Source organism: Pagrus major, chromosome 17, assembly GCF_040436345.1.
Source record: "Pagrus major chromosome 17, Pma_NU_1.0".
NCBI lineage: Eukaryota > Metazoa > Chordata > Actinopteri > Spariformes > Sparidae > Pagrus > Pagrus major.
Window position 1 is genome coordinate 20,843,765 of NC_133231.1, and position 14,803 is coordinate 20,858,567.

The following is a 14,803-nucleotide window of genomic DNA, read 5'->3' on the forward strand; positions in this document are numbered from 1 at the left end:
GGTAAAGGAGGTAGGGGTAGAGGATATTCTCAGATTGCAACATTTACTGTGAATTACAGTGTTTACACAGGTGGGTAAGTTACCTTCCAAAGTCATTTTCCATTACAGCTGAATAATCTAATGTGATCTTAAAGATTACTGTAATAACCAGAATCAGAATCAGAATCAGAATCAGTTTAAACCTGATTACTTTCAGGTTTAAACATGTTTTCTTATGTGTTACACTCAGAGAATATGTAGGACACCTGCTGCTATTGGAAGGGCCTTTGAAATTTTCACTTTAACATTTGCAGGAAGATTTTGACATTTTGAGAAATGCGCTTACCCGCTTTCTTGCAGAGACTTGGATGTGAAGATCAAACAGATTTCAAGTGTGTGTGCACTATGGAGCTATAGAAACAGGTTGTGACTATCCTAGCTTGTCATAGAGAAGCAGGGGGAAACAGGCTCTCTCCAAATGTGAAGAATCCGTCTTTCTACATTTCTGTTTTTGCAGTTTAAACGACATTCTACATCTTGATTAGTGAGCTTCAGAGGGATAGACACATTTTTTATTTTTTGTTTTCTTAACTTCAGATAGAGCCAGGGTTTCCCACTGCTTTCAGTCATTATGGTAAACAGAGCTAAGCTAATTGCCAGGTCATAATTTATACACAGATATAAAAGTGGTATTGATCTTTTCTCTCATCGAGAAAGCAAATATGATCATTTTGTTAAAATTTTGAACAGTCTTTACTTAAGAAGTCCTTAGGTTTTTTTTAGGACTGAGGGAAAAATACATTTTTATGATTTATTAACTTGTATTGGAATAGTTTCTGCTGTAATATGGAACAGTGTAACACAATTTTTTAACTTTTATCTGCTAATTTATTCTGTAAGCCAGAAACTCCTTTAAAACCTACTAATGTTGCACATCTATTGATACATTGTGAGATCAGTTCAACTTCCCACTCATAATAATTGACTCTTTCCCACTTTTACAACTCTTCATATTCTTTCAGCTGCTTCTCCATACAAATTCAAACCATCTATACAGTTTAGCTTCCAGCTATTATTTAAGCAATGACACGTTTTCCACTTTTCATACTCCTTCAGCCGCTACTTCCAGCAGCATTCACACCACACCACACAACACACCACAATTTCTTCAGAAATTGCCTTCTCCAGTTGTTCTACAAAATTATGTGGTAAAAATTAATGATCCCAAGTCAGTTATGATTAAAAATTAACTGAATTAGTTATTTATGGGGTTTTTTTTTAAATACAGTATGTATAAAGAGTATTTTCTGATGTAATACATAACAGTCTAACACAGTTAAAAAAAAATTAACTGAAGTTTGTTTTCAACAGTATCTTCCAGCATAAACAGAACAGTTTCACTTAATGGCAAAAACAGCACTTTGTGCGTCAGTCATATTTAAAATGACAGATGTGTTTTACCGCTATGTATTACAAACATTACTGATGATTAAAAAACTGTTAACCTTGGTTTGCATTCGGATAACAGATTGTACCATTTAATTGTATCCCTAGAGGTAATGTTCTATGTACTAGATTATGATAATCAGTACATATTTGCATTAATGAATAATTTCTCTTATCATTATTCTTACTCTGAATTATTATTATTATTGTTATTATTATGTTAAATATACATGTAGCATTTTAATTTCACCACCTTAATTTTGTGACAGTGGTGTAATGTGTCATAATTTGGTTAATACGTAATAATAAAAAGTGCTAAAATAGGTTTAGCCATTTTATGTGCTACCATGGATGTGATAAGAACCTGACCTGTGCTTTTTGAGCACTTTTTACTCTTCTGTTAAGTATCTGCGTGCTGTTTCTGGCTCTACCTGTTACCTCCCACCGTCCTATCTGTGTATGTGTGTGAGAGAGAGCGAAAGAGAGGCAGAGGGAGAAACAGAGTGCTGCTTGTAGTACAACAGATCATTCATGTCCTGAGTGGACAGCTACATTTGGCTAATGCAGCCCCGCTTTCTCCGCTGGCTGCAGCCGACCACCTCGGTGCCAGTGTAAAGTGGACTGTAAATATTGACAGGGAGACAGCAAGAGGCGAACAGCGACCTTGTCAGAGAGAAAAAAGAAGGAGAGGGAGATGGGAGGGGAGGAGGATGATGGAGGCATGGAGAGAGGGAGAGAGAGGGAGAGAGAAGGGGAAGAGATGGAGAGAGAGTTCCTGCCTTCTCCCAAGGCAACTGAGTGTGCTTTGATGCACTGTGGCAGGGAACACACTGTCTCCCCAGAGAGGGAGAGGGAGAGCAGCGTCACACACACACATACACCATGCAGAGTTTTCACATTACCACAACACAGCTTTTTAAAATGTCAAAACGCACCCACACACACTTGCATACATACGAACGCACACACACAGCATGCACACGCGGACACAGTGTCAGCGACATGATTTTAATCCTCAGCCAGTTGAAATGCACCGGAATCACAGTAGATTAGAAATGACCAGCATCACCGAAAAAGCCTGGCAACAACATCTTACACACACACACACACACACACACACACACACACACACTCACTCTCAAAATTCAGTCAGCGTTTCCTTCTGTCAGATCAGTAGGGTCTTTCCTCTCTGAGCTGATCAGCTGGTCATCTTGTCCAGACAGGCACAATCAATTTGATCTGATTTGTTTTGCGCTGAAATGAATTGTAATGGCATCGTGAGTGCAGTGAATAGTAAATGACAGTGATGGCGATCGTAATTGGGGTAGTGGGTGTAGCAGGTCTTCAACTGCCATAAAATTAATGTCAGGGGTAGCTGCAGCACTCAACACTGAAGCACGTGCATTGATCTTGAATAATTTAAGTGTGTGTGCGTAGGTGTAGATGTGCGCGTGTGTAGGCTCAGGCCTGCAGCTCACGTATGTACCCTGACAGTGTAGCCACAAGCTTCACTTTGTTCTATTTTTGCTACCTTTTGTTTCTCCTCTTTTTCTGCCTCCTTTTGCTCGCTCCCTCTCATCTTCTTCTCACTCCGTTCTGTGCAGTTATCTACACGGTTGATTATTGAGTTACTGTTTTACCGGAGCGTTAGGCAGGTATACGCACCGCTCAATCTGAGCGAATGCGTCAATAGATGGATAGGGTGCGTGTTTTACCAAGTTAACCTCAGAATTTAAAGGCTAGGATTTCTCTTTTCTCTTAGTGAGCAATGAGATTACATGTACTGTTCTTTATCTTAATCTCTTTCAGAGGCCATCAATTCATTCGGCCCTAATCTCATCTCCAGGCACTCTGCTGTAGCCTTGTGTTTTTCTGTGCCCGGGTGGTACTGCAGCCTGTGTCTCAGCTGAGTTCAAAAGGCTCGGATTTCATCTGAAACCAGTTTGTCGGTCTCGTTACATCCAAACTTTGCATTAAGGGCGAACCTCCAAGTTTCCACTGACATCTTCAAAAACAACAAAGAAAAACTTGCGCGTATTAAAAGGAATACGAAATCAAAAAAAAATGTTTGCTCCTTCACAGCCATTAATGGTGGTAGGTTGATCAAACACTTTGGATTTATATAATTAAATATACGTTTTTATCTTTACTGAAAAGCATACTGGAGAGTGACTAAAGATGTAAGGGTGGATAAAAGGGGGAAGATGACAAGCAGCGAAATTCACAAGCGGGACAGTCTCACAACGTCACCACCACATGGCCAAGGCTATGCCCCGCTGAGCCAGCAGGAAGCCTCAGGCTTTGGATATTTTGGTCAACTGTCCCTTTTAAAAAGTCAAGCTAACCCATTAGGATTGAATTTGATCTTCAGCTACAGTAGGATTGTTTTTTCTAGTGACCAGTGGCCTGCTAATCCTTTAAGCCAAGACCAACCACATGTATATCTCAACCTTTTCTCCAGTGGATCTGCAGCACTCCGGAAGAGATGAAAATTTCTGAATTTCAGGTTGGTTAGCAGGCAGTCTGTGTTGTTCAAACTTGTGTAGGTGTGTGGGTGTTCATGCCGTGTGTGTGTCTACAGATTTGTGGAAGAGGTCAGGAAGGGTAATAAAAACAGGCTTATCTCTACTCGTTAGGCACAGGAGATAAGAGATGCAGAGGGAGACGCTGCAGATTTGTGCTGTCGTATTACCGGGCCAAACAAGCGAATACCAAATTACACTGGCGATGGAGCGGGAATGACAGGAAAGAGGGATGGAGTGAAGGAGGGATGGATGGAAGGAGAGCGGAGGAGGAGGCAGAGATAAATGCAGCAAAAACCCGGCCTGTGCGGGGAAGCTGAGGATAGGCCAGCATGTTAACCTTAATCCCTTCAGGGAGAGGCGTAAACACACAGGAAGAGAGAACAGGGGATTGAGTGGAAAAGAGAGGGATGTGAGATCTTTGTCTTCCCGCTCTCTCCTTCATCCCCTCAGCCTGTGATCAGCCAGTTGCAGGCAGCGGCCGGGAAATCCCTCTGAACCTATCTGAAGCCAGCCTCTTAATCACAGCCTTCATCTCACTTGGCTCTTCATGCTGCCTCACCCTCTCCCCCATGTTTGATTCCTCTCCTTTCACCTCCTCTCTTCTCACTGTCACTCTCCCGAACTCTTCTGTTTGGACCCCGCCGCTTCGACTTGACTCATCTCTCACCGAATCCTCTTTCACTGAGTACTCGCTCCTCATTTGAGCTTTTCCCGTCAGTGACTCATACGCACCAAGTTTTCTAAGGAGTTATGATCCGTCTCCTGAAAAGTATTTCCAGACAGGAATGAAGAGAATATAAAGGTAAATCTGAAAAAAAAAAAAAAAGTCTCACCATCGGCTGCATAGCTGCGGCCAGTATCCAGCCATGCATCCTAAAACTCCAGAGATTCTGGTGGTATTTTCAACTTTGCTGAAGTGGGTCTGCGGTAATTTCAGACAGTGTCAGCCAACCATCCAACCCCATCTCCTCTCCCTCCACTCCCACTCCATCCCTCCCCCCTCATCTGCGCCCCGTGGGAGAGTGGTCGTCTATGGTTGACTGGCTGGCCTGGCAGGCACGGGTGAGCAATGGAGGGCTCACATATAGGAAGAGATAGATGTGTATCGGACTAGATGGTCCCCTGCATTGATCTGCTGACAAGAATGGAGCTGACCTTTAACTGAGTTTGAACTGTGGACCATCTTCTCATTCACAGTGAATTTAAAACACACACACACATGGTTGGGTGGCAGATGCAGAGCTGCCTCCAGCCTCAGGGCGCCACTGAAATATATTTTGTGTTATTTTGTATATGCGCTTGTTTCTGTGTCTATTTTTATGTTTAAATATGTATGCATCTTGGTGTATGCATGTGAAAGGCAGCAGGACAAAGGGCACGCTGCAGACCAGTGTGTTTGTGTAAATACGTCAGACTGAGTGATGAGTTTACAGCAGAGGATGCCAGCTGCTCCTTTATACAATGATGTATGTGTGGATACAAGACTGAGTATTTCATGTTTTGTATGGGTGTATGGTCTTAAGGTGCTCTGTGTGTGGGTAGGTGCGTGTCTGGTTGTGTGTCCTTGGCGAAGAGCTGCAGGGATTTAACCGGGCTCGGCAAACGTACAGTACACGTACACGCTCCCTCTCTCTGTCTGGGATATTTCATTAGTGCAAGACATGGCTGGTGTCCAGGGCCAACACAGAGGGCACGCTCTCGAGTCAAGTCATTCACACATGATCACTGCACCTCAATCCTTAAAACTGGCCTCTTTTCCTGCAGCAGCTCTCTCTTCTCTTTCAGAGGTTATCTGAGAGGAAGGAGCAGCTTTCTACCTGAAACCTGCTGAGTGAAAATGAGTTTGGTTGGATAATGACACCCGTGAGATAAGGCAAAGCCAAAAAGGGGGGGGGGGGCTCTCATTTTAAAAAAAATCCCGGGAGCCAAAATGGAGGAGGGCGGTGTGATGATAAACAGACACGGCACTGGAATGAGGAAGCAGTAACACAAAAACACTCGAAAGACGAGACAGGTACGGGTTCAGAATGAATTTGCCCTGTAGCCGGTCAGTGATTTGTTTTTAAAGAGACACAGCACCACCATGTGGCAGACGGTTAACACTACATGGATTTGAATTTATGTGAGTAAAATGTATTGTGTCGAATGCCAAATTTCAGCTGCAACAGTTGGAAATGTAATAGAGCCTGAATGCCTGCTAATATTTCACATCCAGTCCGCCTCAATTGCTTCAGCTTTTGTGCAGACACCCAGTCTTTCTTTTAATCTTTTGTGTTTTTCTGTACAAATCATCCCTCAGTCCTATTAAATTACTTAACACTCCATCTGCAGAGCCATCATAACTTTGAAAATGCCACAGTAAAATGTTCTCCACCCTCTTTTATGACAGTCCTTGTAAAAAAATCTGACTAATTATTTAGCATTCCTCATTTTAAAGTTCACATTTTCTGTTCTTTTATAACCCAGAGTCTGGCGTTTTATGGATGAGCTGAAACAAAAGTATGTTTTACAAGCTCCCGCTTAGACACTTTTAAGAGTCAGACTGCTGAATGAATAATTAGTTTTCATTTCCTGCAGCCTGGCCTGAATTTCCTCTCCAGCGTAATCGCTGCTTGTCCTGGTCTCTTTATTACACGAGTGTTTGAAACCATCAATAAGCTTCTTGTTGTAAATCTAGCGTTATGTGATATTGACAAAATTAAATCTGACAACACAACATTACAATTTGATATTTTGGCGATTACTTTTTATTATCAGAACAGACTGAGTTCAGGGAATTCTCATTTACTTTTACATAACCATTAAGGAGAGATGTATTTTGGGTTTTATCGAGGTAATCAATATTCTTGAGAATATCTTCATCCTTTGTTACAGTACTAATATCTCTGTCGAGTATTCTTATATAAATGCAGTTCTGCAGTGGAACAAACAAAACCCTATAATTCGCACTGTATTGAAATAATCACAAAATAAAGTCTACTGTACATCGCATGTGATTCAAACCGAACCCTGATTTGAACAGATTTTTGCTCATTGATCGGTTTAAACAAAGTATATCTTACTAACAAAGCGTTGTTTAAATTACTGGGAAGGTACAGGAATCATACTTTTCCCTCAAGTCACTCCAGTGATGTCACCCAATGGCTAAGTTGCATCATGGGTAATGTCAGCGGCAGGTTTTGAAAAGGAAAGGGAATTAAAAAGGTGATATTTCTGGCAATGCTGTATTGATTTTGATCATTTGTTTCAAAACTATCCATAATGACGAGTGCAATGCCAGACCAGTAGACTGTTTTTCAAAACCTGGTGCCTACATTACCCACAATGCAACTTAGCCACTGAGTGATCACTGGAGGCCATTTATCAGATTATCAGCCACAAAAGGCTTTATACTACTTTTTCATATATAGTGTACTCCCCAAGACCTGTTAACACACTTAAAAGTGTAAAATTGGTGGAGTTACCCTTTAAAGGAAAAGTTGATTCCTGTTTGATTTCCGTCTTCAGAATAAAACACATATTTCTCTCCATGTTTGAGTGCCATGGCATGTTTGTGTCGCTTCAGAATCAGAAAACTACTTCAGATACAATGACAGCTCCACGTGTTGGTTTTGGTCCCCAGGTATGAGCAATTTAGGTTTAACAATGGAAAACTGTTTAGTACCCCACAGAATAAGTCCAAACAACATAATTAACTCAGTTCAGCCCATCAAAAGACGAATTTCTATTTATTATATTCAGAGAACCCCGTTGTTTCATTGTTAAATAGTTGGAAAGCTTAGTGATTGTTGTTGTGACTGAGCGGATTAAGGTGCTTTTCATACTGAAGGTTCAGATCCACTTTGATATTTTTATTAATTTCATGTCTTTCATTTTGTCATTCCCATGTTTTTACTTTCAAATGTCTTCAATCAAGTACAACAAAAATCCCAAATTATAATAACATGACTCAGAAGTAATGTTTATAAAGCCCATTCTGTAGGTGGAGCGCAGAAGCCATTACTGAGCACAATAAAAAAAAAAAAAGCATGAAAGAAAGAGGAAAACCAAAGCTCGTGTTCACAGGAGAACATGTAGGGTCAGCCGTAGAGGACGTTTTGCTGGGCTGTAATAAGTAATGAGGAAAGAGATGATCATTAGGACACTTTGTAAGTGTGAAAGAATGAATTTTTTTAGGAGATATTCAAAGTAGTCTATTGTTAGAGGAGAATTGTAATTAGAGGACTAACAACATTCAATCATGACCCTTCCAATTACTAGGACCAGAGTTTGTTCTCATCAAATGTGCTTCAGATCCTCTCTGCCCTTTACCGCCCCCTCATTAGCATAATCCCCATGGAATACGAGGGGATAATGAGCCGGGTTGCACCTTCAGTAAACACACGGTGTGTGTGCGTGCATGCGCTGTGCGTGTGTGTGTCAGTGGATGTTCGGTGTGGTCATGGTTCATTAGTGGAACCTCTGCATGATTCCTCTGGTTCGCCTTAATCACCCATGTGACTCAACGCTCTAATCAAGACCCTTTCTGTACTTCCCTAGCACAGTGTTGCACACACACACACACACACACGCTAATATACACATCCTCACTCCTGAGTCTTTTTTCTTTTTTTCAAGACCACACTTAGTCATGGGTCTGACAGTGTACGGTAACTTTTTTATATTACCTCCACTCTTACACTGCATGACTTCTAATATTGTTAAATCAGTGGTTCTCAACATGGGTGGCAGGGCTCTGAGAGGGAGTCTGAGGATAAATTAGGGAGTGTAAGATGATTAACAAAATAGGAAAATTAGAAAACGTAGTTCTGTTCAAGAAAAAAAAAACTTTCTCTGACTTTTCTTTAATATGAGCGTCAAGGTTAATTCCTAATCTCGGGAGAGCATATTGCTTTCGGCCGCATCCCACAGCCTTCTTCTTGTTCTTCTTTAAACGAATAATTCAAGAAGATTGATACCAGTCTCATATCAGTTTATTGGTTCTGAGCCTTTGCCAGGCAACTAGCTGAGACTCCAGGAAGTTGCTGATCCAAGCCAAGAAGTAGTCTGGCACATTACCATCTTTAAACAAATTGTTATTATCTCGCTTCTTTTATGTCCGAATTAATCAAACAAGATGTAACATGATAATTAATGAACTTTAGAGGTGCCAGTAGGTGGATTTGTTACCTTTGCAAGTTATCAAAAATATCAATACTTTGATACTTTTTCGCATTTACAGCATTCAAAAGAATCAAAACTACCAGAGCTATAAAAAAAAACCTGATCTAAAATCAGATTTTCATATAATCACGTTTTGAAGGGATGTATGATATGAATTTTTTTTCATGACGTCAAACTGGTGCAGCAGTTTGACGTCATGACAACAGCGTGCCGCACGTTTTCTTCTTCTGTGCTTATTGACAAAATGCAAACCAATTTTAGAGGAGCATGTTGCCACCTGCTGTATCAATGTGCATAGATGCTTTGCTTTTGAAAGCAGTATGGCTTTATATTATCAGATCCACCGATACTAATTTTTTCCTGGCTGTTTGTAGTCTTTAAAAGCCATTTTATGCTAAGCTAAGCTAACATGCTGCTGCCTGTAGCTTCATATGACAGACATGAGAGTGGTATCAGTCTTCTCTTCTAACTCCATACCAGATAGCAATTTAAGTGTGTTTCCCAAAATGTCCAACTATTCCTTTTAATTGTTGCTTTTTCATCTGGAATAATAATGCATGGTTTTTATCTCCTCTGTTTTTTAATAAAGTAAGTTAAGTGTCGCAGTCTGAATCTCAAGTGATGAGAATCTCTGAGTAGACATGACTTTGAGGTTTCATAACCGTTGTGAACCGTTCTCTTAAATCATATTTAAAAAGTAAGGCTCTGTTATGAATTGGACTCTCGTAGTGCCCTCCAGTCAGGTCCACCTCTGATTCTGTCTTATGGTATTTTCTCTCTTCTTTTCGTCTTTTTTTTGCAGGTACTCGTCTTCCAGAGAAGGGTCCCACTACAGGCAGCATCATAGGAGCCATCATCGGAGTCATAATACTGTTGGCCATCATCGGAACAGCCATAGCGATGTACCGCAAACACCGCAACAACAAACTCAACGGAGAGTGAGTATCTGTTTGACTGACTGAGCGTGGATGACTGCAGTTCACTTCACTATTGTTTTTCACGTCTGGGTGTTTGTTCTGTGTGTTATTTGTAAATTGGTCCATTTAATGAAATGCCAGTCTGCATGGCTCATTTTTTTGTGACTCACTGGACAGCTCTGTGTGCGTGTGTTTGCGTTTTAGCGGCCCACCCAAGTACAAGCCCCCTCCTCCTAAGAAGACCAACAGCTCTGCTAACAGGGTGAGTCACCATCGACACAAATGCCTGTCAGGACAACAGTGTTATTAACCAGACAGTTGTCAGGTTGTTCTACACATAGCAACGCTAACAGATTGGATCATATCTCCTGAAATGTACTGACGTGTGTGTCTGTCTGTCTGTAGGAGCTGAACATAACTCATGCCCCTGTGGTCGAGAACACACCGCTGCAGGACGAATACTACAATACCCAGAGTGCCGAGCCAGTCACGGTAAGGGAACATGTTGGTTTAAAAAGCAGAGGGGGACATACAGTCAGAAATTTTGTAACTCAAATGTACATTACTCATTATGTGAATCATGGTGTGAATCAGTGTGAGCTTCTGTCAAAATGGAAACAAGTCAAACTCTTCTTCAGTACATCATCTTTTGGCCATCTTGCTTTCATTAGGGTGGTATCTGAGGTTGTTTCCTGTTTTCTACAGTAATTTAACTGTCATCAATTTGTGAAGTGATGGATAAATTAAGACGTGTGTGTTTTATTTATTCATTTTCTTATTAGAGTTTCCATCCCCCTAGAATGAAATGAGGAAGGCTGTGGATGAGCTGCAATCTCATTGTTTCTCAGGAGTGTGAATGGTCATTTAGTTAGCACTGTGTCTGTGGGCAGTGAGTCAGAGTCTGGGGACTAAAACTTTGGGTAATGGTGTGTGTCACTGCACAACTGCAGTTATAAATATACCAATTAGCTTGAAGCTTGAGGATACAATAACAGTGGTTTACAGTTTAGTGTTTAGCCACAATCCAGGGGAATTGATTATGATTAGGTTTTTTCTTCTTTTTTTTCTCATTATTACACTCATCGAGATAAGGGGAGATTTGTTTGGTATAAATACTTGAATTGTTCAAGCCAAAACATCTAAAGTACAGTAGATATAATCAGGTCTGGAATGTATCACAGTACTGTATCTAGTAACTTCCTGATGGGCAATATCCCCTTTTTGTTCTCACCCTGCCCTAAATCAAAACACAAGCCTGTGTTGCTCTGTCATTTACAAACTCAAATGTAAATATGTGCCTTTTATAGTAGTTTTTAAACAAGATCTCTGTCTCTGTTCATAGGCCCCAAAAACGTGGCATAGTGCAGCTTTAAGTTTCTCTATATATCTGGACTTTTTCACCAGAATCCAGGGGACTTTTTTTATGCTGTAACCTACGAATTTCCCCTCTCGGGAAATTCGGTGATCCTCTCGGTAGGAGATCACCGAATCTTATATTGAGTACATAGTAGTACAGATTAGAAGTGCTTGAGTCTTTCCCTTGTATTTAACTTTTGCTTCTCCTCTACTACATCTCGAAGGCAAATATTGTACTTCGGACTCTGCTGCATTTATCTGACTGCTTTAGTAACTAGTTACTTATGAGATAAAATATTTTCCTTCCGTATCTGTCCAGTAAAAAACTATCTACCTCTAAATTTGAAATTGAACATTTTAAGCTAAATAATCAATTTAAAACTAGGAATAGCTATAAAATGCATTGACTAGAGATGCGTAGTTTACACAAGACAGCCCCACTACAAACATGATCTTACAGAAAATGATGCATTGCTGTAGATTAAACCGCCCAGCCATGTATAAAGTAGTTAAATGCAGCATAAACATTAATGCACCAGTAACATTAATCCAAAAACATCATATATTATATAACGGTAATGGCAGGGATCATTTTTCTGCATGAATTATTTTTTTCTGATAATACTTGCACACTTAAATAAGCAGGACTTCTACTTGCGGTGGAGTATTTTCACAGTAGAGTTCTCATTATTTATTATTATTTACTAAGTAAAGGATCTTAATACTCCACCACTGGATACAACTTTACCTTAAAATATGGACAGAAAACTGCTGTATCATGCTCTAGCCTTTCAGAAAACTGATGAATGACATTTTGTCTGCAAGAATACATTGTGCACCTGAGGCTGTTGAAACAGAACCTAGTGAACCTGGGGTAGATATTTCATCAAACATAAAGGATGATGTTTACTGTTGTCTTGTTGCTGCCAGGACCTGGATGCCTACTATGATGATGAGGCTAATGTCGATGACGTGAGGGACCACTATTACTCTGCTGCCCCCTCTGGCTGGGATGATCCCGGAAACAACGAGGTCCCGCCTCCCTACATGCGCACAGACAGCGACCCCCAGGACTATCATCAGGGCCCCAATGTCAACCGTGGGGATAGCTTTGTGTCGCCCGCCATGTTTGTGTGAGCAGATGCTGAGAAGCCACGTGTGTGCGTTCGTGTGTAAATATGTGTGCATGACTGAGTGAGTGAATATTTCTGCAGAGAAAAAACTTGGAGCTCTGTGACGGAAAAGTGTGAAGACTTGTGAATGTGAACATTTTGTGCTTAGCTATGAATTTTCAAGTCTGTGCTGCAGAAACAGAGCTCTGATTTGCCTTCTTGTTTGAGAAATTTGTCTGTGATCAAGTTACAAGTAGCATGTGCTATGAAATCATCAGGTTCAGGTGTGTGTTTCTCTTTTTTTTAGAATGTGGCTATTTGTAAACCCTGAATAGCTTGAGCCAGCAAGATACAAAATGTTGCTAATATATTGTATGCACAACTGCAGCACACAGTTACAGGAATATAATGAAATTACAATTCTTAAATCATAGAGAAATCAAAGACAGGATTGTTCTAAATACGCTGTTGAATGTGACATTATAGTCAAGGATCACTGTTGTATTTCAGGAGCATGGAGCTGATGTTAGTCTTAACACTGAACTGCCTTGCATTATCGAATGTGGGGCTGTCACACATACATTATAGTTACAGACATGTCTTGGTTAACAAAAGCACAATCTGTGGGTATTACATGTTACCTCTGTCTAGTCGTATCTGTCTGCTGTTGTTGGTTTCCAAAGCCAGCTGGCACAAAGTCGGTGTAAAACAGGCGCCCTGTGGAGAAGCTATTAGTTGCAGTTCATCGTGCAGAGCTGAGACGAAACTTACAGACCATGTAGACATCAGGGGGTAAACCACAGCGATGGGGCTTAACTGCTGGCGCAATATTACAGTTGCTTAGATATTTGTGTTTCATATCTGATATTTTTTTCTTGTGTCTTCTGTATCTGGCCTTTGCCAACCTTGTGAACATTTAGTGACAATTAGCTCAACTCAGGTGGAAGGGAACAGAATTTAAGAGCTGCTGACTGATCGAACATGATTGGCCTGTATTTTTCTAGCTGTAATATTGTATTTTATTTTTTATTTACTTTCTTGCATCCATACTTAAAAGCCATACTTAAACAATTCTCAGTTCCTTAAACAAGTGCTGCATTTTAGGGGGGATATCTGTTACTTTACAACACTGAAAACTTTTGTGCCTATTTTGTTTTTTTATATCATTCACTTTGTCTACCAGCATGTTCAGATGGATTAGGATAAATCTGGATTATGTCCATGAAATCTGTTGCAACTCATCTCTCTAGTGGAGGATTAAGTAGTTTTTTTTTTTATGAATTTCAAACAGGGGTTGAAACGGAGCCTGATGCATCCGTCCATTATCAGGGACAAGGGTTAAACAGGACTTTTTCATCATAAACCCAAATGTGTCTCTGTGTGTTTATTGCCAACCAGTTTGTTTTATCAAATAGCCTTTCAAGATAAGTGATTTTGTTTTCTCTTTATTTGAATGATGTAAGTTTGAATCTATTTTACTCTTCAAGAATTGTATTTTTAAAATCATGTTGACATTTGTTGATTCAATAAACAGTTAAATTATGATCCTGATCAAATCAGTCGACCTGAGTGATTAGTTTCTTTATTCTTTGCAGCTGCAGACATTTTTCACTCCGGTTGTAATTCCACCATTTCACCATGTGGCAGCAGTATGGACTGAAAGTATGGAAAGGTTTAGCCCAGTAGATTTACAGCTGTCACTAGCACATGCTAACATTTAAAAAAGAAAAGACAGAATATTTGGTTGCTTATTTAGTTATGAATTTTATGACTTAATAATATTTGTGTGTAAGTAATAGGAGAGGTTATAAGCATACAGTTGCATCATCAGACTGCAGCTGCAGTACCTCCATATGTCCATGCGAGGGCTCTAGATTTTAAAGGCTGAAGCTGCAAGATGCTTTAACACACCTGATACAGTGGCAGGCGCTTGTTCTCTGCTTCCACTCCTCTTGTCTGACTCATCTCTTTCTATCTTAAGCTGCATTTCCTCCAATCCCGTACGCACAGTCCCATGAAAAGTCGACTGGCACAAGAAGAGGTCCATTTTTAGATCAGCGTGATTCATTTCTAGCACGGAGACTGCACCAAAGGAGCCAGAAGAATGTGCAGTCTTTTTAGATGCAGAATGTGAGGATTACATACATCACCTTCCTGCACCACTGACTCACACGTTTAAACCACTTGTGTCTCTCAGCTTATCCATATTAATTTGTAGGGAGTGCAGCAGTGTCCTGAATGAGCCGGGCCCGGTGCAGATTAGCTTCTGGTACTGCAGATGAAGGTGAGGCCTGACCAGCAGCTC

At 40.5% G+C, this 14,803-nt stretch overlaps 1 protein-coding gene across 1 annotated transcript in view; it reads left to right on the forward strand.

The window, feature by feature from the left end:
- The window catches only part of LOC141011449 (nectin-2-like), an 82,167-nt gene extending 68,109 nt beyond the window's left edge, over positions 1–14,058 (forward strand). Inside the window, exons 7-10 of the mRNA XM_073484610.1 lie at positions 9,916–10,051; positions 10,235–10,292; positions 10,436–10,522; positions 12,317–14,058. Coding sequence (XP_073340711.1) covers positions 9,916–10,051; positions 10,235–10,292; positions 10,436–10,522; positions 12,317–12,523 — 488 coding nt within the window. The 3' untranslated portion in view covers positions 12,524–14,058. The remainder of the gene's footprint in view (positions 1–9,915; positions 10,052–10,234; positions 10,293–10,435; positions 10,523–12,316) is intronic.
- Positions 14,059–14,803: the final 745 nt, after the last annotated feature.